General features: G+C 35.3%; 1 protein-coding gene across 1 annotated transcript in view; it reads right to left on the bottom strand.

The window, feature by feature from the left end:
• The window catches only part of LOC145692587 (uncharacterized), an 81,531-nt gene that overhangs the window by 14,666 nt on the left and 40,335 nt on the right, over positions 1-26,530 (bottom strand). Inside the window, exon 6 of the mRNA XM_081767906.1 lies at positions 9,803-9,902. Coding sequence (XP_081624032.1) covers positions 9,803-9,902 — 100 coding nt within the window. The remainder of the gene's footprint in view (positions 1-9,802; positions 9,903-26,530) is intronic.

Here is a 26,530-nt window from a genome sequence, read left to right as displayed (position 1 = left end):
GTGTTAGATTTTTTTTTTAAATAATACCATTGCATAAAGTTACTGTAATATATATATATATATATACAGTGCGTTCCACGAATAACACTAAGGTCCATCTCCTGAAGAAACGAAGGCAGATAGAAACATAAAACCTTTTGTAACCTTCAAGGAACTTAATAGACAACATTACGCTCAGAAGGAGAATCCCCCACAATGGGGGCTAAAGGGGGTTACTGGGGTACCTCAAAAATTTTACATAGCAACCCCCATCGTGTGATACCTCGTTTGAAAGGTATCACGTGTATTGACCTGTTCTGGAAAGTGCATGTAGATTGCATGTGCGTAACCAACATGGCTGCCATCCGTAAACTATGATCGAAGAAACATTGCTAACCTGTAAGGAAAAAGTAACATAGTATGATTTGGAACATACCTCATTAGTGCAGGAGATGCTCGAATTGTGCACCGCCCACTTCCTGGCAGTAATGTAAACGTTGGACGAACTCCTCTCGAACACGGGTAAAAGTCATTACCGGTATAGAATGACAGGCATCAACTATGCGTTGGCGCAGCTCCGCAATACTGTTCGGCTCCGTGCGGAACACTATAGTCTTCAAATAGCCCCAGAGAAAAAAGTCCGGTGGAGCAAGGTCTGGCGAACGGGCTGGCCATTCAATGGTGCCGCGACGACCAATCCACCGTCGCGGAAACTCACTATCTAAATAGTCACGTACAAGGCGGAAAAACTGGGCAGGACAGCCGTCATGCTGAAAAACGGGCGGAATCTCTCAAAATTCTTGCGTATTCTCTTCCATTGCCTCGACGATCAACGGTGCAGTAAAGTGTTGTAGCAGCGCCAGGTACTTCTCACCCGTTAATATTCCATCGATGAAGAGGGGCCCGATTACGTGATTATCTAAGATACCCGCCCAGACATTCAGCGACTCTGGGTGTTCAGTGTTGGCTTAACGAAATACATGAGAGTTTGTGTCACACCAATATCGGCAGTTCTGCCTGTTGACCTTGCCATTCAAGTAGAACGTAATCTCATCGCTGAAACACACGTTTGTCAGCACAATGGTCCCACGTGCCAATGCCACACACATTTACTCACAAAACTCGATACGCATATCGGAATCATGTAGTTTGTATGGGCGGAAGGTATGTTTAAGATTCTGTATATCGTTGTGCGTGACACACCACACGTTTTAGCCATAGTTTTTACGGACTGTTGAGAATGCACATTCAGCTCTTCCACTTCTTATATCTGTGTTTCTTCCGTAGCAACATTAGGGTTTCGAGGCTTTGGAGCATTGGTCACACTGCATGTCGTAAAGAAGTTGATTAATAAATGGCGTACAGAAGAAACACTAATTGGGTTGCGCACATTTTGATCATTGAACAACCGTGCTGTTGTACTGTACGAACGATTCGTAGCACCAAAGTGTAACACAATTTCAATTCTCTGTTCAAGAGACCACATTATGTATGCAATGTAGAATGGTCAAACGCATCAGCACAAACACACGTTTACGTCCTTCAGACCTACTGTTCCGGGTTGTAATGTAGCGCACTGTTGGTCGGAAAAGCACATCTGATAGTGGTGCACGAGTAAACAGAGTAGCTTTGCTAAAGTACGTGTGTCCAACACCAAAGCGCCACCACGGGCAACTCGTCGTCATGAACTACATCTCCTCGTCCGTAAGAGTAGCAGTTCGACAGTAGCGCAATGGTAAAGTGTTGGTTCAGTACACGTGCGGTCCGGGGTTCGAGCCTCGGAGGGTTCAGATTTTTCAATAATATTATGGTACTCTCTTTTCTATCGGTTTCAATTAAATTTGCATGTTTTGTATTTGCAATACAGTTATAGTGTTAGTTGTGTGTTATGTGTATTGTACATTCGTTCAGAACTAGATCTACGTTAGACTTTAGAGTTTGTTGTGGACACCGTCTGGTCTCTATACGCGATTACTTTTCCAGCGAGGTACCACACGATGGGGATTGCTGTTCAAAATTTTTGAGTTACCCCAGCCTTTAGCCCCCTTGTGGGGGATTCTTCTTCTCAGCATAATGTTGCCTTTTAAGTTCCTTGAAGGTTTCATGTTTCTATCTGCCTTGATTTCTTCAGGAGGCGGACCTTAGTGTTATTCGTGGAACGCACTGTATATATATACTATATATATTGTAGCTAGTGATGGGCAGTGGGAATATTCCCGGTGGGAAGGAATTTAAAAATGGGAATATTCCAGGGTTTTTTCCCTGGCCTATAAATTCCCGGGAAGGAATTTATTTTCATTTCTTTACTTTATCCTCCAAATTATAAGAACCATATGACTAATTACTTTATTTTAATATATTATAACTTACTTCTAGTTTTTAAAGAATTTGGAGGTTAAAAGATTTAAAATTATTTGACGGTGCTTTATATAACTAATAATATGATTTTTAAGTTTCATATCCATTTGCACTAAAAAGTAGGGTAATTGTTTAGTATTGGAGGCCAAAACTAGCAAAAAGTAGGATGATTTACGGAAGAAATGAGTTGATAGTGATGTTCAAGTAGTCAAGAAAGTATCGAACATATATTTTTTAAGGCAGTCGGGGATTTATACAAAACGGAAAGGTAAGTGGAAGTGAGAAAAGAAAGTCAATTGTTGGTAACGAAGATAGAAAACAACGTGCCATGCGGGGCTCTAAACCGTCTTCATTCGCTAACGGTCACTCCGCAACGCTGTCTGAATTTAATGTTGGTAACTTAATTTAACGTATGAAACCATAAAACAACCGCATCGGAATAGAACATCGCAAAAAAGTATGTGCAAAAGCTGGCCCCCAATGCTAAAGAGCAGCCAAAATTAGCAAAATACTAATTTACAAATGATGAAAAGGAACCATTTTGTAAAGTAATTTAGAATTATGTAGAATGTAGATGAAGTACTATTAATAAACCCTGAACCACCATTAGTAATAGATGTCGGTCTGTCTCCTCTCTCTGACTCGAATTTCTAAAGAGGTATTCGGACTTCCTTTACATGTGAATTAACGTATGGAATTTCAAGAAATAGGTAGAATGAAAGGTCGTGTATGGCAATGTTCCGTGCTAAAATATAAAGATAAGTAAGTATCTTGCAAATTTTGTGAGCATAAATATGTATGCGCAAATGTTGATAGCTTGGTGAGACATGTATCTTCTAGCATTTATACAATCTATTTGGTTTATAACATTTATAAATTTAATGTGTTTATAATATCAGTAATACAGTCAAGTTGAGCAAATACACTTAGATATAAATTTAAACTGTTACTATATAATTTTTCGCACATATTTAATTGATAGAACATATTGTAAATAAATATACACTTATGCGTACTCTCTAAATATAATACAGGGTTAACCTTTTGTCACTCGCGCCAAATTTAGTAACATAACTACTCGCGCGTTTGCTTTTTTCCAACATTGACATTTTGAGGTACAATAATATATTTAGTAACATTATTTTGAAGTAATGCATGCAATTGTTGAGTAAATTGCTTAGAACATTTCGTATTGCTGCTATAGTGCTGTCAAAACGTCTTGATCCATGGCAAAAATGCGAACTAAAACTCAAACCATAGGCACATCCACGCGTTGAGCCACTAATGGTTCTGCTGTTGCTGAACGAGAGAGCCTTGACTAAGTTTCGGTCCTAGCATCTTTTTCAAAATGTTTTTACACTATGTCTTTGCCGATGCTGCCAGTCACTTCTTCCATTTTGTTTTTCTGTCTTTCCCAATGAAACAATCTTCACTATTTTCACTGTAAATGTAACTCACATCCATATCGTTTGCATTAATATTGTCAAGCCACTCCGGCCCGTAGCCAGCCCAAAAATTTAGAGGGGGGTCGGTAGAAGTTAGGGGGGCCGACCCAATCATATTATACTTCATCACCATATTATAGTTCATTTGCAAGCCGATCGTGAAATTTTATGGGGGCAGCCAAGGTTTGGGGGGGCCGGCCCCTTCCCCCCGTGGATACGGGCCTGAAGCCACTTCTGTATCTCACTTACACTCAAGAAGCGAGACTGCTTAGAAAAACAAAACTTCATTCATAAACAGTAATTATCACATTAACGATCGCTCGTTGGAAAATTTCAAACTCCATAAAAATATACGGTTGCTACTATAATCACGGAATTACTCGCGCGTTTGAAAAAAGCAAACACAAACGAAACTATTTTCTCAACCTGTACTGGAAGCTACTACAACTGCAGCACGTCAGCGAGCTTTTGGTAGGAAGAGGGGGAGGAACCACTTAAGGAATAGCAGTGAGGGTGGCTCCTCTAATGCGACCGTTCATAAAAATTATTAGTTTTTATTCACCTGTTTGCTTTTTTCCAACAGCGCGAGTGACAAAAGGTTAATAAAGTAATATAGTACCGTTCAGAATATACATTTTAAAGAATCCTCTGTGGACCACAGTAATAATATGCTGTGATATAAAAATTAATTCAACTTTGAAATCATAATATAATAATAGAATGCAATTTTCTTTCTGATTGTACATAAATTCCCGGATAAATTCCCATTTTGGGAATCTTCCCGAGAATATTACCAGGGAATATTCCCGATAAATATCTTCCCGGGAATTTACCAATCACTAATTGTAACGTGTGATCTTCGTGTGGAATGAGGCCAACGAATATGGACGCGTCACAAGTTAATAAAAACTAAAGAGGAAGAAAATCACTGTACATTAGATTGATTAATTCCAAATAATATGTAAGAGTCACTATGCAATATGTTAAAATCATGGAATTGGTTTGATTTGTTGTTCTTATAAAAAAGAAACAAAGTTAAAAAAAGTAGAAAGAAAAAGTCAGAAACGTATGTGGAATATTTAGGTAATAGCAGTTGGAAGGCTGCTGGAGGAAATGGTAGCTGTCGCGAAAGGGGGCGTGGTTAGCGTTCAACGACTCAACAAGCTAAAGAAGGTTTCGCACCTTCTTTACTTGTTATTCATATGGTTTGGCGGGAAGGTTCTCCTTTTGATTCGAAAGGGTTTCTCTTTTACGGTGAATGGTTCAACGTCGTACTTTTTGTTAAGGTAGTGTATGTGTATACGACGTGGATCGATAAAGTCCTGTTGGTGGAAAGTCAATATTATATTATAAAGGTGATCAGTGAAAAAGGAATGTTTTATTCGTTGGTTCTGCAATTCACAAAAGCTAACTTAGTAGCGTGTCAAGCGGGAACATATTTTTCTCCTTGTGTGGCTACTAAGCTATGATAGTGATACCGAGTGTGAGATCTTTTTTTAAAAGTGGTTTAAAGAGCTGTGAATTGCTATCACAGTTAGTGGTTTGCGTGATTACTTTATGTTCTCACTATTTTTCCATACTGTGCAGAGAAATTGTGCAATTAAAATGAACTAAAGTGAAGAATCTTTTGTCCCACGTGAAAGCCCGATTCGATCACGTGAAAAGTAATTCCTATTGGGCATTAGCTGGTTTGGTTTGCTTGAAAACCAATTATAATTTCTTTAGTGCTTATATATTTTTTTGTGTTGAAGCGAAGGCTCGAAAGAATTTTGGAAGAATTACATAATATATGAATACTGACGTATTTCTAACAATTAGACTTTGTTCAGTAGCCAAAATAAATCAGACTAATTCCATATTTCCAAGACAGGAGAGGTTACACACTAGAAGGTAAATTCCGTAACTAAAATAAATAGAGGTGAGTGAAATTTCCCACTTCTTTTCAAGTAGTCATTGTGACTTGTCAAATTGTTGTATGGTTGTGAAGCTCGTTTTTCACTTCAGGTCGAATTGCTAATGCAATTTCATGGTCTCTTCACCCTTAAGTTAAATTTCAGAATTTTTCTCATTTTTAAAGTTTCGCGGAGTGCTAAGTAGAACTGGGGCACAATTCTCGCCTTTTGAATAAGTTAACAATTTTCCAATATTCCTAGATTATATTGGTTTCTTTTTCAGTTTGCAGTGTATTTAGCTTATATTTTGAGTTTCTCGAGTATTTTGATCGCAGAAGTTCTAGATTACAGTTAATTTTTTCGTCCAGCATTATCATTCCACATTTGCTCAAATACATTAAAAAATATAGTAATTTATTAATTGATAGTTGAATGAAATGATTTATTGAATGTTTAAATGAATTTGAATATCCAACATTATCATTCCACTGTTTAGAATTTAGAGACTGAAAGTGATATATGAAGAATTTCTATTTATTCAAGATTAAGAGATTTGACATTTACATAATTTGTCTGAGAATAAATTTTGTTAATCGTCTCATTGACTTGCATGTTATACAGTATATTCGTAAAGCGAAGTAGTAAAGAAATTAGTAGCGCGCTCAAATTTGTTAAATTGTTCGCTTTGCTTTATGAGGTTAGATTTGAAAGTTACGTCAATAGTAATGATATTACTTTGCTGAGAATAATATTTAAACCTTTTTTGGAAAAAATATTTTCCTAGAAATATTAATTCAAGAAATAAAGCAGTTGTTGAAGATTAAAAATCAGTTAACATTTTTATATAGAATTATTGAGAATCTTAAGTAAAGTACATTGCTTATCAGGAATATTCAGATTTCATTAGTACTTTTTTTGGTATTTACATATTTTCTTGTTATTTTGCATTTGTTAGTGTATCTACATTATTCTAACGTAATAGTGTAAATACACAACCCTAGTTTCGATATCTTTAATAAACTGTTATTTAAAATTGAATTCTTTTGGTATTCTTTATTTATTATGTTATATATTTATTTCCTGTATATGTTTAATTTCCCTATTGCATTTGGAAATATTGGAAAGATATTTAACTGCTACACGGACGAAAAGAGCGATGACGAACTGAACCTTCTGGCCCAAGTTCCATCGACTAGATGTCATTGGATTGTATCCGGATTGACAATTATTATTGTTATTATTATTATTATTATTATTATTATTATTATTATTATTATTGTGAATAGTAATAGTTCTCATACGGGAGGCTTTCTAGGGATTCCAGGTGGAAGGAGCGTTACAATATATATATATATATATTCTTTCTATTGCATTAAGTAAATTGCAGCTCATTTGGTTATTGTGCACGTTCTTATTTGTGTTAAAAATTCTCTATTTCTTTTGTATATATACGTACTGCATAAATATACAATTAGGTGTATAAAACTCAATAGTATGTTACTTCATGGTAGTTTCGCAGTTTTCGTTAACATTACCCGGACGTAATGGAGGTCACAAGGTCTTATGGTTGTTTTGTTATCGTTCAACATTTATTGATTACATTTCCTGCATTACGTTTTTTTTACATCTTTGGTGCCTTCCATTATATTTTAGTTCGCATAGAATGCATTTTTATTCCAAATCATAAGCTAATTATGTTTCATTTTCCGTAACATAATACTGATTAACATTTTTCCGCGAGACGACCACAGATGATCTTAAACTTAAGTTCATTAGGACATGATCTAATACTTTTATGAGAAAAATGAAGATAGAATCTTTTAAAACAACAGAAAATCTCCAATACCTTGTAGAACGAGAGAAACTGTGCAATAACTTGTAAGACGATAAAAAAACTCCAATACATTCTAAGACGAAAGAACATCTCCAATATCTTATAAGACAACAGAAAATCTCCAATACCTATTACGTAACTCTTCAGTGCCTTTAATTGGTGTTAACAGACGTACCATTTTCCAGTCGCGAATACTGGCATTTTGTTATTCTGCCAATTTTATTATTGGAATGTATTTTTAGAAGTAGCTTACTACTCTTTCAAGAACTCTGGCAGAACTACCACCAACATCTTACCAACTAAGCAGAATGTTTCATTTTCACAGATCTTCATCATACTTGGAAACGTAACACATATTTGAACTGCGAAATCATGGCAATTTCCAGCATCTATTGTAGTAACTTTATTGGTTACGCTAATATTTTTTGACATTTATCAAAGACTTTCTAAAATAATATTTTACGAGTGAATTAAATAGAATTGATTTGTGGCATAGATTATATTTAAATATTGTTCTGTCATTGAGTAACCGAACATAACTGTACTAACAACAACAACAAAGGAGAAAACAGAGTTTATTATTTTTATATATCAAAATGATTATGTTATACGAAATCGTAGTACAATATTAGAGAAAAAGTATAATATTAAAATGTTTTCTTCGCAAATATTGAAAGAGTTACATGCGATTAATGTATTGCCAAGACCCACAATAAAACTACATTCTTGTATTAAAGTACTTGCATGAATAAAGTAACTGATTATAGTATTCCAGTCTTCTCGTCGTGTTGAATTTCTAACGAAAATAAAAGGTACACTGTTTTATAATTTTCTCTATGCGCTAAACATAGTGATGATTATTTAACAATTATCATTCTGAACACCTCAAATAATAACATAACCACTAAATGATTTATTTAATGCAAATCGCTCCAAGTTAGATATTGAATAGTAATAGATATAGTAATAAACCTAAATGAAATTTCCCATGACTTGGACTACACTCATTGTTAGGGTCTACGTCTTATATAATAAAAATTATCGAAAGGTGTGTTTAACAAATGCCAAGCAACAACAACATCCGATTATTATACAATATAAATTTTAATATATTTATATGTCATAATCACATTCCTTTGCAATAACAATTATATTAGGAATCAAATTATTTCTCAATGACGTGTATGGTAAAAAATTAATAAAACTTTCCCCTTTCAAATGTAAAATAAAAGCAAATTTGCGGAATTGATTCAGATATTTAGACACCCTGAAGGAGAACTTAAGCGATTAATAGCTTATATTTAATTTTATTTCACTTCACATGAAACAGAAAGGAGAGTTCATTCCTTCAAGCATAAAAAAATTATGAAATTCAGCATTACAATTGAAACTTTTGCTGTTGCGTTTCAATTTAATGTATGAATATCGAGTTTTTCTGGTATTGATAATATACGAGATTGTCACAGTAATATAATTGTAACTCAAAATATCAAGATACACATCACTATAAGAACTCCTGAAAGGTTGTTGTTGAATTTTGGAAGCATTTAATATTATACTTAGTAAATTATATTTTAACCCTCGGATATAATTGATAGTTTTTTTAACTCAGGGTTCCCAACAGGGGTACACGTGTACCACAATACAAATGTTTACATTTAGAAACATCGTTATTTGTGGCATGAATAATATCGGTATGTTAGTTCACTCTGTTTATGTTTTGTTATGTTGGTTTTGTTACTGTGATTAACTTTATTTACGTTAGTCTAGCAAAACGAAAATTTATTTATACCCTATAGAACTGTATTTATTTCGTAATATTTTTTGACAGGAAAGGTTGCAATATTGGAATATAAATGCAATATTGCAACGATATATTATAATAGGCTCTAATATTACTTATTATTTATTCTATATTTCGTTGAACAAAAATGAAACAATAAAATACTTAAAACAAATATGGTAACAGAGATACCCACCGGGGTACAAACGTACGCCAGTGTGGTTTCAGTCCCATACGAAAGCAGATAAATTTACAATATAATTGTTATTGAAGAAATGTTTTCGTCCACAATGTAAAGAATGATAGACACTCTCGGGTGTTTGGGACATAAAATATACAGTAAAACATATCCAAAGGGTACATTTGTACCCCTTTAGGTATCCGAAGATTAATAATCATGTGATGCATCTCTGGTATCAGTTGTCATAAAAGCAAGAACAAAAATACCACACGAAAGTATACTAATTAAATAATGCTTATATCTAGTGTAATGTTTACTGTAATTTGATACCTTCAAACCTGGTTTTAAATACATGATCCCAAGGCCTAACTTAGTATCACTCATGCTGTAAAGAGGAACTCTTAAATCTTCCTCTTCTACTTCCATTAGACTGAAATATAAAAAAATCTATATAAAGGCATGTCTTCATTACTGCTATGTTATACATACATTGAAAAATTTTTTTTTATATTTTATATTTTCAAAAAAACTAAAACTACACACAAGAACTTTACATATTATGCCTTCAAATAAAGAAAGAACTAATGCCTAAAAGTTAGATACGAATTACTTAAGTTCTTTCAGCTTCAGGTTCAAATCGAAAAAGCAATATATATATATATATATATATATATATATATATATATATATATATATATATATATAAAGTTCAAAACTCTGTGCTGCATCGTACGGACACCTGACCATGACATTAGTATTTTTATTTCTACTTTAATAATCTGAATTCTTACAAATTGAATGTCAACGGAGTTAAATTTTGTTATGTTACCAGATAACAGGACTTTAACACTTTTCCATTACAAAACGATTGGAATTTCGTTTTAACTTGATATTTTCATACGTTGTTGGGACGACAGCTACGTTGGGAAAGTTCTTTGTAAGAAAATTCCCTACGAGACGAATGAATTCTATTTCTGAGGCAGATTCTCTGGTTTATGAATTTGTAGAAGTTTAATCTCATTCCACTCTTAATACATGACTTCTTCGAATATGTGAGATTATATCACATACATATGGTATGCTTATCTTCTCGGTCGATAACTGTATTAATTTTTATTCTTAGTGTTTCTTCCCCATGTTTCTTCATTTCATCACTGAGGTTTCTCTGGGATTGATCAGACTGCAGTTCTCTCAGAAGACTTTCTTGAGTGAACTTTAAGTGAACGAAACCCACTGAGTGCGTCTCATCCTGAAAGAGCTGCACTTATCTACTTCCGTCGGTTAAGGCAGATAAGTCAGGTTCTATTTTAGAAGCCTTCATTATAACGGTAGATGATGTTGGCCTTCATTATGATATTAACTTAATGGCAGCTCCTGTGCCATTAAGCATTTTGCTCAAGTTGGTGTCAGATGTGAATCTCTCAATGCTTTCCAATTGCTGTCGACCTCGTTAGTCACAATAAGGTATGTTCACTGATATAACGCAGCATTTGTTCATGTGACATTGCATTTTCAAGTAAATTAGCCCAACTACTGGTTAGCACAAAATCTAGTAATTAGTTTTGGCAAATAGGCATTCCATTTTACAATACTGACACTCCCTATCCAACTTCAAGGAACTCTTGTTTCAAGTCTATATATTTATATTCGTAATGCCAACTAAGCATTGCAAGAGAATATCATTGAACGAGGTCCTATTAAGATCCGGCTCGTTCTGAAAGGTTGAATAATCGAAGGAGACTGACACATAAAATCTCTGTTAAAATTACGAGTAACAGAATATGAACTCATGTAGGAAAATCATCTAAATTATATTATAAAATGAATTAAAAATAACCTCGATTTTGTACATCCTTCTAATTGTACTTCTGAGAGTGTTTTCTATATTTAAGGGCAATTCACTATTTCAGGCATTGAAGGAGGGTAAAGGCCAAAAGTAAATACACTGATTAAAATCTAATGTCTCCATTGTGTTCTAAAGATATAATAAATTCTGAAATGAAAATTGTGCATACAAATATAAAAATAAACAGAGATACTATTATCCTTATCACCAAGCCACGCACTACAGCTAGAAAAATTTACTAGAGTATGAGAAAAAGGTAGGAAGCACGTTCACAGCAGCCCATACACTAACAAAGGAGGATCACGAAGTTGCTACGCTGAGATCTGAACGAAACAATTGTGTTTGCATTTGATTTGTCATAACTAGGCGAATCCCAAAGTTTTACCTGCCACCAGGCTGGAGATCGTGAGTTGGAACACATTTTGTAATGTAACAGCTACAAAAAATACCTGGCAGAATAGTTTGAACCGAGTCACTTCTTTGGAAACGGTTGGGTAAATGGACATGTATCCCACCACTTTTAAGGACAAACTTTTTGGTGTAAAAATCTTAGCCCCAGGGTCCCCGCAGGGTCCCACACGGGGTCCCCCGCAAGGTACCCACACGGGGTCCCCCGCAGGGTCCAATTCATAATTTTCAAACGACAAGGAAGGGTAAGTAGCACATCGTTTGAAAGCTGTTGTAAAATGAAAGAAAATGTAGCAAGTCGACTTTTTACTACAACTCTGTGCAAAATGGCGGCGGGTCAAAATGTAATCAAAAACTAAGTTGATAAGTCCATGGTGACCCCTATAAATCGGAATCGGTGAGACAAATGTGAAAACAGGGAAGGAAGTGTGGCATTATTTTCAAAGTACAACGATTTACGTTAAAACGTCTTGTCCCAGGTTCCCCCACAGGGTCCCAAGTGAGGTCCAACTAAGAAGTTTCAAATACCAAGAGAGTTTAGTGCATCGTTTGAAAGCTGTTGTTAACTGAAAGAAGATGCAGCAAGTCTCGACTTTTTACGACAACCCTATACAACATGGCGATGGATCAAAATGTAAATAAAAGCTTAATTGAAAACCTATGGCCACCTTGGATCCAAGATGGCCGCTTAAAACCTATGTCGAAATTATAGACATACCAAACTGCTAAAGCAAGGAAAACCAAATTTGGCATGAATGTTGATCAGTAGGTAACGAAAAGATGCGAAATGCTTCAAAAACGCGACATCTCCAGTTCAAAATACCCCACTATGTATCAAACGCATGTCCAGCTCAAACACACATGAGGTATTTACGTTTAAGGGTAATAGCAGATATTCACAAAATCTGTAATCCGATGTGGCTGCCAGCGTGAAAAATGAGTTTGTATATAAATATGGTATTTGTTGGAATATTGTGACAAACCAACGAAGTTCGCGCAGTTCGATTACTAAAATGATTTACACGTGTTTTTTGTTGCTCGCCAATCTTGTAAATGAATGTTTTTATTTATATATATTAGCTATCGCTTGAAATATTGCGATCAAACCAACAAATGCAACCATCACGAATACGTTACAATAGAGCCCCAACATGACTGGTGCAGCAAGTCGTTTATGTATGAACTACGTATGACAAAATTAGAAAAATGCCCAAAGGTATTCAGCTTTTTTTCTCAATATGAATAGAAAGTAAGAGTTGGGTGTCCATCACATAGTCATTATATTCACGTAAATGATTTCGAGAGAACTGTGATGAACGTGCATTAGGAACAAAACATATATATGTTGTTACGGAATGAAATATCTAATAGTTCAAATGAATCAAAATTCAATTGTTCTTTAGTCTTCCTGTTTCTAAGTACATAATAGAGAAAAATAGAGATTTAGATTTGTACTGTTATGAATGACCTAGGTTTAAGCGGCTATCTTGCATTCAAGCTGACCGTAGATTTTCAATTAAGCTTTTGTTTACATTTTGACCCACCGCCCTTTTGCAGAGGGTTGTTGTAGAAAGTCGATATTTGCTCCATCTTCTTTCATTTAACAATGGTTTTCAAACGATGTGCCACTAAAGCACTCTTACAACTTGAAACATTTTAGTTGGACCCCACTTGGAACCCTGTGGGGGCCCTGGGACAAGACGTTTGAAAAAATCGTTGTGATTTGAAACGGATGCCACACTTCCTTTCCAGTTTTCAGATTTGTTTCACCGTTTCCGATTTATAGGGGTGACCATGGACTTTTCAATTAAGTTTTTGTTTACATGTTGACCCGTCGCCATTTTGCACAGGGTTGTAGTAAAAAGTCGACTTGCTCCATTTTCTTTCATTTTGCAACAACTTTCAAACGGCGTACTACTTAAGCCCCTTGTCATTTGAAAATTTTGAGTTGGACCCCTTCTGGGACCCTGCGAGGCACCCTGAGGAAAAGTTTTTTTTCTAAAATGCGTGTCCTTTAAAAAGACGGGATACGTGTTTGACGAGTTTTCCATTTTCCCAACCGCTTCCGAACAAATGACCCGGACTACTCTGCAAGCTTTGTAGCTTTTACATTACAAGATATGTTGTAACTCATGATATTCCACCCGGTGGCACGTATAACTTTGGGATTCGTCTATTACCTCAAATAGAAATACAATTGTCTCGTTCGGATCTCAGCGGAGCCACTTTGTGACCCTGAGTGTAAGTTCAGGTAATGGTTACAGGAATCGCATTTTGTTTGCTTTAATTTTATTATATTTATAGAGGAGTAGAATGGTGAAGTATGTTTAAATGAATATGAATTGATATAATATAATAAGTAACAAATAACTTGTGTTGTTCGTTTATAATACATATATCCGCGCTTCCAGAATAGAATTGACAAAATACCTCGTATGCTTTCTTCTCCCAACCCTGACCATCCGATGACAAACCATTGAGGTTAGTATTTTCAATTTTAAGCATCTTAATCACACATTTTCTTTATCAGAGCATACTACGTAAAAAGTTTGATTATGAATGAAGAACGACCTTTGAAGCTTGGGTAAATTATAAATAGGTATTGTGCAAGAGAATAACTAGCTAACTTTATGGCCTATGAAACACGGAGGTTCAATGCCGAGTTTACAAAGGCTCTCCAGTGACTTCTATCCTTAGCTAACTGCATCCAGTTTCTACTTTGTATTCCAATTTCTGCTAGATCCATCTTAATATTATAATTCTATCTACGCCTAGGTCTTCCTAATGGTCGTTTTCCGATTGGTCTTCCAGTCAAGACTTTGAAAGCGTTTCTACTTTCTTCCATTCTAGCTACATAACCCGTCCACCTACGCCTCCTAGACTTGACAACCCTAACAAGGTTGGGTAAAACATATATATTGCCAGCCACTCAAATTGTTAATAAACAAATAAGCAATAAATGACAATATAATAATGATAAAGCGAATACGAGGTTACACATCATACAACATTTAATTTTTATCACTCTAATACTTGTAATATAATTTCACAGAGATATATGAAAGAATATTGAACTAAACCGGGGAAAGTTAAGTGCTTATTTAATTCAGTTCTTCTGCTGGAGAGAAAGTGTCGTGGTATGCTGGTCATCCCCTATTCTTTCAGAGTTGATATTTTGACAGTTATGGTCATGGTTATCAGTTAGTCATGGAACCACTATCAATTGTGGTAAGTACCGCTTTGCCAAACTACGATATTACAAAAAGACACACAATACAAAATTTCTGTGAAATTTCTCAGACTTCGTCTCTCAGACACACAATACAAGTGAAATTTCTCAGACTTCGTACTGTATCACTAATGGACTGTCTGCTTTCCTTGGAATCTTCTTTGTCTTTTTTTTCCTTACTCGTATTCTTCATTGTTTAACAGAGTCGTAACCTAGTTGTAGCTAATCAATAACATTTACTTTTTGAACGCTTATTTCATTAAGAGTTTTAGTAATTTCGTGGTCATTATGGACCAAATATTGTATTCATACATTTCATATTTTTATTATCTAACAAAATTAAGGCTAAACATACATACTAAATTATCTTTTAACTTAATATTCTGCGCAAACAGACCATGAAAATAAAAATAAAAATGCAATGTTCTGAATTATATACACTACGTCTTTATAATTTGTTATACCTTTAAATTCCATTTTAAATTATTATATAATATTGATAACGATTTTAGTTATATAGAAAAAGACAACCCGAGACGTACCAAACTCAAAATATGGCAATGGAACTCAATCTTTTCCCAAGTCGAGGAAGTTTCTGGTCGAAGTCTACCACTGAATTAGTGACACTTATTCCTTATAAATTGTGCACTCTCCCACCAAACTTCTTCCAGCTTCAGCAAGGGGTTTAATGAGAAATGAATTGCCCGCAGAGGCCAAAGCTGTCAAAACTCAAAATATGGCAATGGAACTCAATCTTTTCCCAAGTCGAGGAAGTTTCTGGTCGAAGTCTACCACTGAATTAGTGACACTTATTCCTTATAAATTGTGCACTCTCCCACCAAACTTCTTCCAGCTTCAGCAAGGGGTTTAATGAGAAATGAATTGCCCGCAGAGGCCAAAGCTGTCACAGGCCGAGCTCGTCAGCAAATAGAGTGATTTTTATTTCCTGGATAATGTAATACATATCCACTAAATTCCGTTCAAATTTATCAGCAATTACTAAGAAAAGGTATCAGATACAACCTTTCTTGCTAGGGCTTGGCTACAAAATGTACAGACCATGAACATACATAGTAGTAGTAGAACATACATACAGTAGTGGTCCCCGTATGCCCGAATGACTCATCCTCACTCTCTTTCATGACCGGGGTGAAAGGTCAATGACCTGGCCCGGGGTCAATGACCTAGGGGTACCTAGGACCACCCCCTCTAAATTTTGGCAGGGGTACCATGGCCCACCCCCTAAATTTTGGCAGGGGTACATAGGACCAGCCCCCTTAAATTTTGGAAATTGCCAAATCTAAACATTTGGTATGGTAGCCTAGGACCATAGTATGTACCTCTATTAGTATTGGGTGTCTATGTCGTTCCCTTTTATGGGTAAAAAATTGCCAAAAAGTCAAATTTTGGGGGTTTTTGACCTAATTTATCCCCTTTGATGAGGTATTATTACCATATATAGTTATATGGGCGTATACAGGGGTTCATTCCCTTTCATAAGACATGGGTATATTGGTGCACCCCTTGAAAAATTTGGGAGGGGTACCTTGGCCCACCCCTTAAATTTTGGAAATTGCCCAATTTCAACATTTGGTATTATAGTACAGGACCCTAATATCTATTATGATAAATTTCGGTGGTCCACCTCGTTCCCTTTTAGGGGTACAAAATTGCCAAAAAATATAAACGTAAGCAATACGTTATACCACGTGTTTGGTTTTTGGTCGATTTTATCCCCTTTGATGAGGTGTTATTACCCTATATGGTTATATGGGCGTATACAGGGGTCCATTACCTTTCATAAGACATGGGTATATTGGTGCACCCCTTGAAAAATTTGGGAGGGGTACCTTGGCCCACCACTTAAATTTTGGAAATTGACCAATTTAAACATTGGGTATTATAGTACAGGACCCTAATATGTATCGTGATAAATTTGGGTGGTCCACCTCATTCCCTTCTAGGGGTACAAAATTGCCAAAAATTCAAATTTCGGGGGGGTTTTGACCTAATTTATTCCCTTGGATGAGGTGTTATTACCCTATATAGTTATATGGGCGTATAGAGGGGTCCATTACCTTTCATAAGACATGGGTATATTTGTGAACCCCTTGAAAAATTTGGGAGGGGTACCATGGCCCCCCCTTAAATTTTGGAAATTGACCAATTTAAACATTTGGTATTATAGTACAGGACCCTAATATGTATCGTGATAAATTTGGGCGGTCCACCTCGTTTCCTTCTAGGGGTACAAAATTGCCAAAATATAAACGTAATCAATACGTTATACCACGTGTTTGGTTTTTGATCGATTTTATCCCCTTTGATGAGGTGTTATTATCCTATATAGTTATATGGTCATGTATAGGGGTCCATTACCTTTCGTAAGATATGGGTATATTTGTGCACTCCTTTAAAAATTTGGGAGGGGTACTTTGGCCCACCCCTTAAATTTTGGAAATTGCTCATTTTATATATTTGGTATTATAGTACTGGACCCTAACATGTATTATGATAAATTTGGATGGTCCACCTCGTTTCCTTCTAGGGGTACAAATTGTCAAAATATAAACGTAAGCAATACGTTGTACCACGTGTTTGGTCTTTTGGCCCAATTTAACCTCTTGGATGAGGTTCTATTACCTTATATGGTTATATGGTTATGTATAGGGGTCTATTCCCTATCATAAGACATAGGTACATTTGTGCACTCCTTTAAAAATTTGGGAGGGGTACTTTGGCCCACCCCTTAAATTTTAGAAATTGCTCATTTTATATATTTGGTATTATAGTACTGGACCCTAACATGTATTATGATAAATTTGGATGGTCCACCTCGTTCCCTTTTAGGGGTACAAATTGTCAAAATATAAACGTAAGCAATACGTTGTACCACGTGTTTGGTCTTTTGGCCCAATTTAACCTCTTGGATGAGGTTCTATTACCTTATATGGTTATATGGTTATGTATAGGGGTCTATTCCCTATCATAAGACATAGGTACATTTGTGCACTCCTTTAAAAATTTGGGAGGGGTACTTTGGCCCACCCCTTAAATTTTAGAAATTGCTCATTTTATGTATTTGGTATTATAGTACTGGACCCTAACATGTATTATGATAAATTTGGGTGGTCCACCTCGTTCCCTTTTAGGGGTACAAATTGCCAAAATATAAACGTAAGCAATACGTTGTACCACGTGTTTGGTTTGACCTAAGTTATCCCCTTGGATGAGGTTCTATTACCTTATATGGTTATATGGTTATGTATAGGGGTCTATTCCCTATCATAAGACATAGGTACATTTGTGCACTCCTTTAAAAATTTGGGAGGGGTACTTTGGCCCACCCCTTAAATTTTAGAAATTGCTCATTTTATATATTTGGTATTATAGTACTGGACCCTAACATGTATTATGATAAATTTGGGTGGTCCACCTCGTTTCCTTTTAGGGGTACAAATTGCCAAAATATAAACGTAAGCAATACGTTGTACCACGTGTTTGGTTTGACCTAAGTTATCCCCTTGGATGAGGTTCTATTACCTTATATGGTTATATGGTTATGTATAGGGGTCTATTCCCTATCATAAGACATAGGTACATTTGTGCACTCCTTTAAAAATTTGGGAGGGGTACTTTGGCCCACCCCTTTCAAAATTCGGTAAACGTTTTCTAGGACCCATTGGTGTTCCTCTTATGGCCAAATATTCAAAATTTAAATGTTATTGACCGGTTTTATTATTGAATAAGTACAGGATTTATTACTTTTTTTCATAAGACACAGGTGTATTTGTGTACCAATCTTAAATTTTGGGAGGGGTACATTTCTTATTGTCGTATCAATAATTGGTAATTGTTCTTTGGGTAAATCATTGTCAAATATGAGTATGATCACGTGATCAGTTATTAACCTATGATGGGATTAGGAGTCCAGGACATTGGTACATTAAAACTTTGTAGTATAATTTAAGAATTGTCAAATGAAATTACGTCATTGGTTTTGATTATTCACGCCAAATATAAACGTAAGCAAGACGTTGTACCACGTGATTGTCCTTGATGAGGTAGTGTACAGGGATTCATTTCCTTTGTTGTGGTACTTCTTAAGTTTGAGTACACACACTTCTAGAAAACAGTTGGTTCTACTCAGGTAAACAATTGACGGACATTATTGACCTTATTGAACATATAATAATATGATTAACTCTAAGACTTAGGTATATCAGGAGAAGTATTCTTTAAATTTGGGAATGGTGATAAGCAGAATTTTAACATAAGGCGCGAAATTAGAAACAATACATTGAACTTTAGTCACAGCTCATAGTCTAAGATCATTGGTGGTGATTGATTTGAAATCTGATAGCTATCCTTATTGAATCTTATGACTCATAGACGAAAGGCAATACATGCTACAACACTGGCAAAGTTATTGTTAATGCAATTTGATTGGTTGATCACTATCTTTCCTGCAATCTGATTGGTTGATCACTATCTTTCATGCAATCTGATTGGCTGATGATTTTCAAATCTTTGCTGTATTCAGTTTTAAGTTTTGTTTTACATTTAAAAATCTTGGTTTCGTTCAACATTTTGCACTCACTGATAAATATGATCAAAACCGTTTATTTGTTAATCGAATAGTTAAAAACCGGATAAAGTTTGACGGTTAACCGTGAAACGTAAATTTTTTTAGTTTGAAATTTTTTTGCTTGAAATTTTTTTGTTTGAAAATTTTTTCGTTTCCAAATTTTTTTTGTTTCAAAATTTTGTTTGAGATTTTTTCGTTTGAAATTTTTTGTTTGAAAATTTTTTCGTTTGAAATTTTTTGTTTGAAAATTTTTGTTCGAAAATTTTGTTTAAAATTTTTTGTTTAAAATTTTTCGTTTCCAAATTTTTTGTTTGAAATTTTTTGTTTCAAAATTTTGTTTGAATTTTTTGGTTTGAAATTTTTTGTTTGAATTTTTTTTTCGTTTCAAAATTTTGTTTCAAAGATTTTTGTTTGAAATTTTTGTTTCAAAGTTTGAGTTGACATTTTTAAAAGTTTGTGCACTTATTAGTAAAGAACCGGAACTGTTTAGAACAAAAACCTTTGACAACATTATGGTGCAATAGTACACGTCAGAACCTGGGGTTGTACTTGAAATGAAAAAACACAATTCATTGAAATGGATCATTTTATTACACTCCACATACATCCATACCAGATAGTGGTTCTGGATATTGTCGATACAATGTATTTTGAACTTCTTGCACTAGTTTGTCTTTAGCATATAATTTTAATTCCAGTTGAAGTCTTTTAAGGTCTAATGCAATATCAATTGGTGGAAACTCAATGTCCATTTGATCACAAATAAACTGTTTATCAATACACCCAAGAACGATGTTGACAACCATCACAATATCTAGATACATGTTGTACAATATGCATAACACATTTTTCAAAATAGTACTTTTTCAGGAATATACTTGTTTTGTTACACATTTCCACTGCATGTTTCACACACTGAAATACGCTGATAAATTTGTTCCATTCAGTTTCCGTTAGATACACCATATTGCGAGGGACATGGAATGTACTCTTCTTACGTAACAGCACCATCTTCTCTTCGAGGACTGTACGCAGCACCACTTCATGATTTGAGCCTAATGATTTGACTATGGTCACATTTAGCTCATCATGAAAATAATCGTTCATTTGGTCGATTCGTGAACATAATATTTGCCATTCTTCACAGGTCAGTTGTACACCAAATTGTTCTGCTTTGCCCAATCGAATCACTGGGTCAAATGTTCTAGCACTGATACCAATCATCACATGTTTTGTTTGAAATATATTTATTGGATAATAGCTTGCGAAGATGAACTCTTTATCGTTAGAAGTACACATCTTTCCTCCTGAAAAGCACTTGCTCAAATGATTTCGTGGGATGACACTGTATTTGCTGGTTTATAGTTATTGCTGACGTCATTGGTAAGGAATGTGCTGATTCATGATTTCATCACAGTTGCTGACGTCATGCCGACCAACCACATTCATACAACTACAGCTGACGTCATTGGAAAGAAATGTGCTGATTCATGATTTCATCACAATGGCTGACGAATCCGGCTGTGTACTAAATTCAAGTTGATGACTTCGACCCAAGAATGTTTTATAGCATAAAGATACAGATCCAGTATTTAAGAAACGCAGCAGTTCTTCTTGTTTTGATGCCTCCATGGGTAAATATCTTGCTGGTAAAATTATATTCTTATCATTTTCAAGCTTCACTACGATTCTTACTCCAAACTTTGTAGGGATCATTTGGCTAGCTAAGATTCTATAAGGTACATTCTGTTGTAAATCAGTAATCTTGGTAAATGATTTCATCACATCACGTGTGTTTAGAAACTGCAGACAAGTAGCCATGATGACGTTATCATGAATACTAACTCGAACGATACTTATATATGATGCAAAACTGATGACGTTGCATGATCATGTTCTGACGTGCACCACAATGTTGCCAGATGTTTTTGTTCTAAACAGTTCCGACTAGTGCATACCTGTATTGATAAACAGTTTATTTGTGATCAAATGGACATTGAGTTTCCACCAATTGATATTGCATTAGACCTTAAAAGACTTCAACTGGAATTAAAATTATATGCTAAAAACAAACTAGTGCAAGAAGTTCAAAATACATTGTATCGACAATATCCAGAACCACTATCTGGTATGGATGTATGTGGAGTGTAATAAAATGATCCATTTCAATGAATTGTGTTTTTTCATTTCAAGTACAACCCCAGGTTCTGACGTGTACTATTGCACCACAATGTTGTCAAAGGTTTTTGTTCTAAACAGTTCCGGTTCTTTACTAATAAGCGCACAAACTTTTAAAAATGTCAACTCAAACTTTGAAACAAAAATTTCAAACAAAAATCTTTGAAACAAAATTTTGAAACGAAAAAAAAATTCAAACAAAAAATTTCAAACCAAAAAATTCAAACAAAATTTTGAAACAAAAAATTTCAAACAAAAAATTTGGAAACGAAAAATTTTAAACAAAAAATTTTAAACAAAATTTTCGAACAAAAATTTTCAAACAAAAAATTTCAAACGAAAAAATTTTCAAACAAAAAATTTCAAACGAAAAAATCTCAAACAAAATTTTGAAACAAAAAAAATTTGGAAACGAAAAAATTTTCAAACAAAAAAATTTCAAGCAAAAAAATTTCAAACTAAAAAAATTTACGTTTCACGGTTAACCGTCAAACTTTATCCGGTTTTTAACTATTCGATTAACAAATAAACGGTTTTGATCATATTTATCAGTGAGTGCAAAATGTTGAACGAAACCAAGATTTTTAAATGTTAAACAAAACTAAAAACTGAATACAGCAAAGATTTGAAAATCATCAGCCAATCAGATTGCATGAAAGATAGTGATCAACCAATCAGATTGCAGGAAAGATAGTGATCAACCAATCAAATTGCATTAACAATAACTTTGCCAGTGTTGTAGCATGTATTGCCTTTCGTCTATGAGTCATAAGATTCAATAAGGATAGCTATCAGATTTCAAATCAATCACCACCAATGATCTTAGACTATGACCTGTGACTAAAGTTCAATGTATTGTTTCTAATTTCGCGCCTTATGTTAAAATTCTGCTTATCACCATTCCCAAATTTAAAGAATACTTCTCCTGATATACCTAAGTCTTAGAGTTAATCATATTATTATATGTTCAATAAGGTCAATAATGTCCGTCAATTGTTTACCTGAGTAGAACCAACTGTTTTCTAGAAGTGTGTGTACTCAAACTTAAGAAGTACCACAACAAAGGAAATGAATCCCTGTACACTACCTCATCAAGGACAATCACGTGGTACAACGTCTTGCTTACGTTTATATTTGGCGTGAATAATCAAAACCAATGACGTAATTTCATTTGACAATTCTTAAATTATACTACAAAGTTTTAATGTACCAATGTCCTGGACTCCTAATCCCATCATAGGTTAATAACTGATCACGTGATCATACTCATATTTGACAATGATTTACCCAAAGAACAATTACCAATTATTGATACGACAATAAGAAATGTACCCCTCCCAAAATTTAAGATTGGTACACAAATACACCTGTGTCTTATGAAAAAAAGTAATAAATCCTGTACTTATTCAATAATAAAACCGGTCAATAACATTTAAATTTTGAATATTTGGCCATAAGAGGAACACCAATGGGTCCTAGAAAACGTTTACCGAATTTTGAAAGGGGTGGGCCAAAGTACCCCTCCCAAATTTTTAAAGGAGTGCACAAATGTACCTATGTCTTATGATAGGGAATAGACCCCTATACATAACCATATAACCATATAAGGTAATAGAACCTCATCCAAGGGGATAACTTAGGTCAAACCAAACACGTGGTACAACGTATTGCTTACGTTTATATTTTGGCAATTTGTACCCCTAAAAGGGAACGAGGTGGACCACCCAAATTTATCATAATACATGTTAGGGTCCAGTACTATAATACCAAATACATAAAATGAGCAATTTCTAAAATTTAAGGGGTGGGCCAAAGTACCCCTCCCAAATTTTTAAAGGAGTGCACAAATGTACCTATGTCTTATGATAGGGAATAGACCCCTATACATAACCATATAACCATATAAGGTAATAGAACCTCATCCAAGAGGTTAAATTGGGCCAAAAGACCAAACACGTGGTACAACGTATTGCTTACGTTTATATTTTGACAATTTGTACCCCTAAAAGGGAACGAGGTGGACCATCCAAATTTATCATAATACATGTTAGGGTCCAGTACTATAATACCAAATATATAAAATGAGCAATTTCTAAAATTTAAGGGGTGGGCCAAAGTACCCCTCCCAAATTTTTAAAGGAGTGCACAAATGTACCTATGTCTTATGATAGGGAATAGACCCCTATACATAACCATATAACCATATAAGGTAATAGAACCTCATCCAAGAGGTTAAATTGGGCCAAAAGACCAAACACGTGGTACAACGTATTGCTTACGTTTATATTTTGACAATTTGTACCCCTAGAAGGAAACGAGGTGGACCATCCAAATTTATCATAATACATGTTAGGGTCCAGTACTATAATACCAAATATATAAAATGAGCAATTTCCAAAATTTAAGGGGTGGGCCAAAGTACCCCTCCCAAATTTTTAAAGGAGTGCACAAATATACCCATATCTTACGAAAGGTAATGGACCCCTATACATGACCATATAACTATATAGGATAATAACACCTCATCAAAGGGGATAAAATCGATCAAAAACCAAACACGTGGTATAACGTATTGATTACGTTTATATTTTGGCAATTTTGTACCCCTAGAAGGAAACGAGGTGGACCGCCCAAATTTATCACGATACATGTTAGGGTCCTGTACTATAATACCAAATGTTTAAATTGGTCAATTTCCAAAATTTAAGGGGGGGCCATGGTACCCCTCCCAAATTTTTCAAGGGTTGCACAAATATACCCATGTCTTATGAAAGGTAATGGACCCCTCTATACGCCCATATAACTATATAGGGTAATAACACCTCATCCAAGGGGATAAATTAGGTCAAAACCCCCCGAAATTTGAATTTTTGGCAATTTTGTACCCCTAGAAGGGAATGAGGTGGACCACCCAAATTTATCACGATACATATTAGGGTCCTGTACTATAATACCCAATGTTTAAATTGGTCAATTTCCAAAATTTAAGTGGTGGGCCAAGGTACCCCTCCCAAATTTTTCAAGGGGTGCACCAATATACCCATGTCTTATGAAAGGTAATGGACCCCTGTATACGCCCATATAACCATATAGGGTAATAACACCTCATCAAAGGGGATAAAATCGACCTAAAACCAAACACGTGGTATAACGTATTGCTTACGTTTATATTTTTTGGCAATTTTGTACCCCTAAAAGGGAACGAGGTGGACCACCGAAATTTATCACAATAGATATTAGGGTCCTGTACTATAATACCAAATGTTGAAATTGGGCAATTTCCAAAATTTAAGGGGTGGGCCAAGGTACCCCTCCCAAATTTTTCAAGGGGTGCACCAATATACCCATGTCTTATGAAAGGGAATGAACCCCTGTATACGCCCATATAACTATATATGGTAATAATACCTCATCAAAGGGGATAAATTAGGTCAAAAACCCCCAAAATTTGACTTTTTGGCAATTTTTTACCCATAAAAGGGAACGACATAGACACCCAATACTAATAGAGGTACATACTATGGTCCTAGGCTACCATACCAAATTTTTAGATTTGGCAATTTCCAAAATTTAAGGGGGGTGGTCCTATGTACCCCTGCCAAAATTTAGGGGGTGGGCCATGGTACCCCTGCCAAAATTTAGAGGGGGTGGTCCTAGGTACCCCTAGGTCATTGACCCCGGGCCAGGTCATTGACCTTTCACCCCGGTCATGAAAGAGAGTGAGGATGAGTCATTCGGGCATACGGGGACCACTACTATAGGCCGGCGTATATTGCGCCGAGTCAGCAAAAATTTTTGTGACGTCATAGGTCAAAGGTCAATGACCTTGGCCCGGGGTCAATGACCGAGGGGTACCTAGGACCACCCCCTCTAAATTTTGGCAGGGTTACCTTGGCCCACCCCCTAAATTTTGGCAGGGGTACATAGGACCACCCCCCTTAAATTTTGGAAATTGCCAAATTTAAAAATTGGGTATGGTAGCCTAGGACCATAGTATGTACCTCTATTAGTATTGGGGGTCTATGTCGTTCCCTTCCATGGGTAAAAAATTGCCAAAAAGTCAAATTTCGGGGTTTTTTGACCTAATTTATCCCCTTTGATGAGGTGTTATTACCCTATATAGTTATATGGGCGTATACAGGGGTTCATTACCTTTCATAAGACATGGGTATATTAATGCACCCCTTGAAAAATTTGGGAGGGGTACCTTGGCCCACCCCTTAAATTTTGGAAATTGCCCAATTTAAACATTGGGTATTTTAGTACTGGACCCTAATATGTATTATGATAAATTTGGATGGTCCACCTCGTTCCCTTCTAGGGGTACAAAATTGCCAAAATATAAACGTAAGCAATACGTAGTACCACGTGTTTGGTTTTTGGTCGATTTTATCTCCTTGGATGAGGTCCTATTACCTTATATGGTTATATGGTCATGTATAGGGGTCCATTACCTTTCATAAGATATGGGTATATTTGTGCACTCCTTTAAAAATTTGGGAGGGGTACTTTGGCCCACCCCTTAAATTTTGGAAATTGCTCATTTTATATATTTGGTATTATAGTACTGGACCCTAACATGTATTATAATAAATTTGGGTGGTCCACTTCGTTCCCTTTTAGGGGTACAAAATTGCCAAAATATAAACGTAAGCAATACGTTGTACCACGTGTTTGGTTTCGACCCAAGTTATCCCCTTGGATGAGGTCCTATTACCTTATATGGTTATATGGTCATGTATAGGGGTCCATTCCCTTTCATAACATATGGGTATATTGATGCACTTCTTTAAAAATTTGGGAGGGGTA

Source organism: Thermobia domestica, chromosome 8 (assembly GCF_964235325.1).
Source record: "Thermobia domestica chromosome 8, izTheDome1.hap1.1, whole genome shotgun sequence".
NCBI lineage: Eukaryota > Metazoa > Arthropoda > Insecta > Zygentoma > Lepismatidae > Thermobia > Thermobia domestica.
The sequence above is the reverse complement of the archived record's forward strand: the minus strand, read 5'-3'. Positions and strand labels throughout refer to the sequence as shown.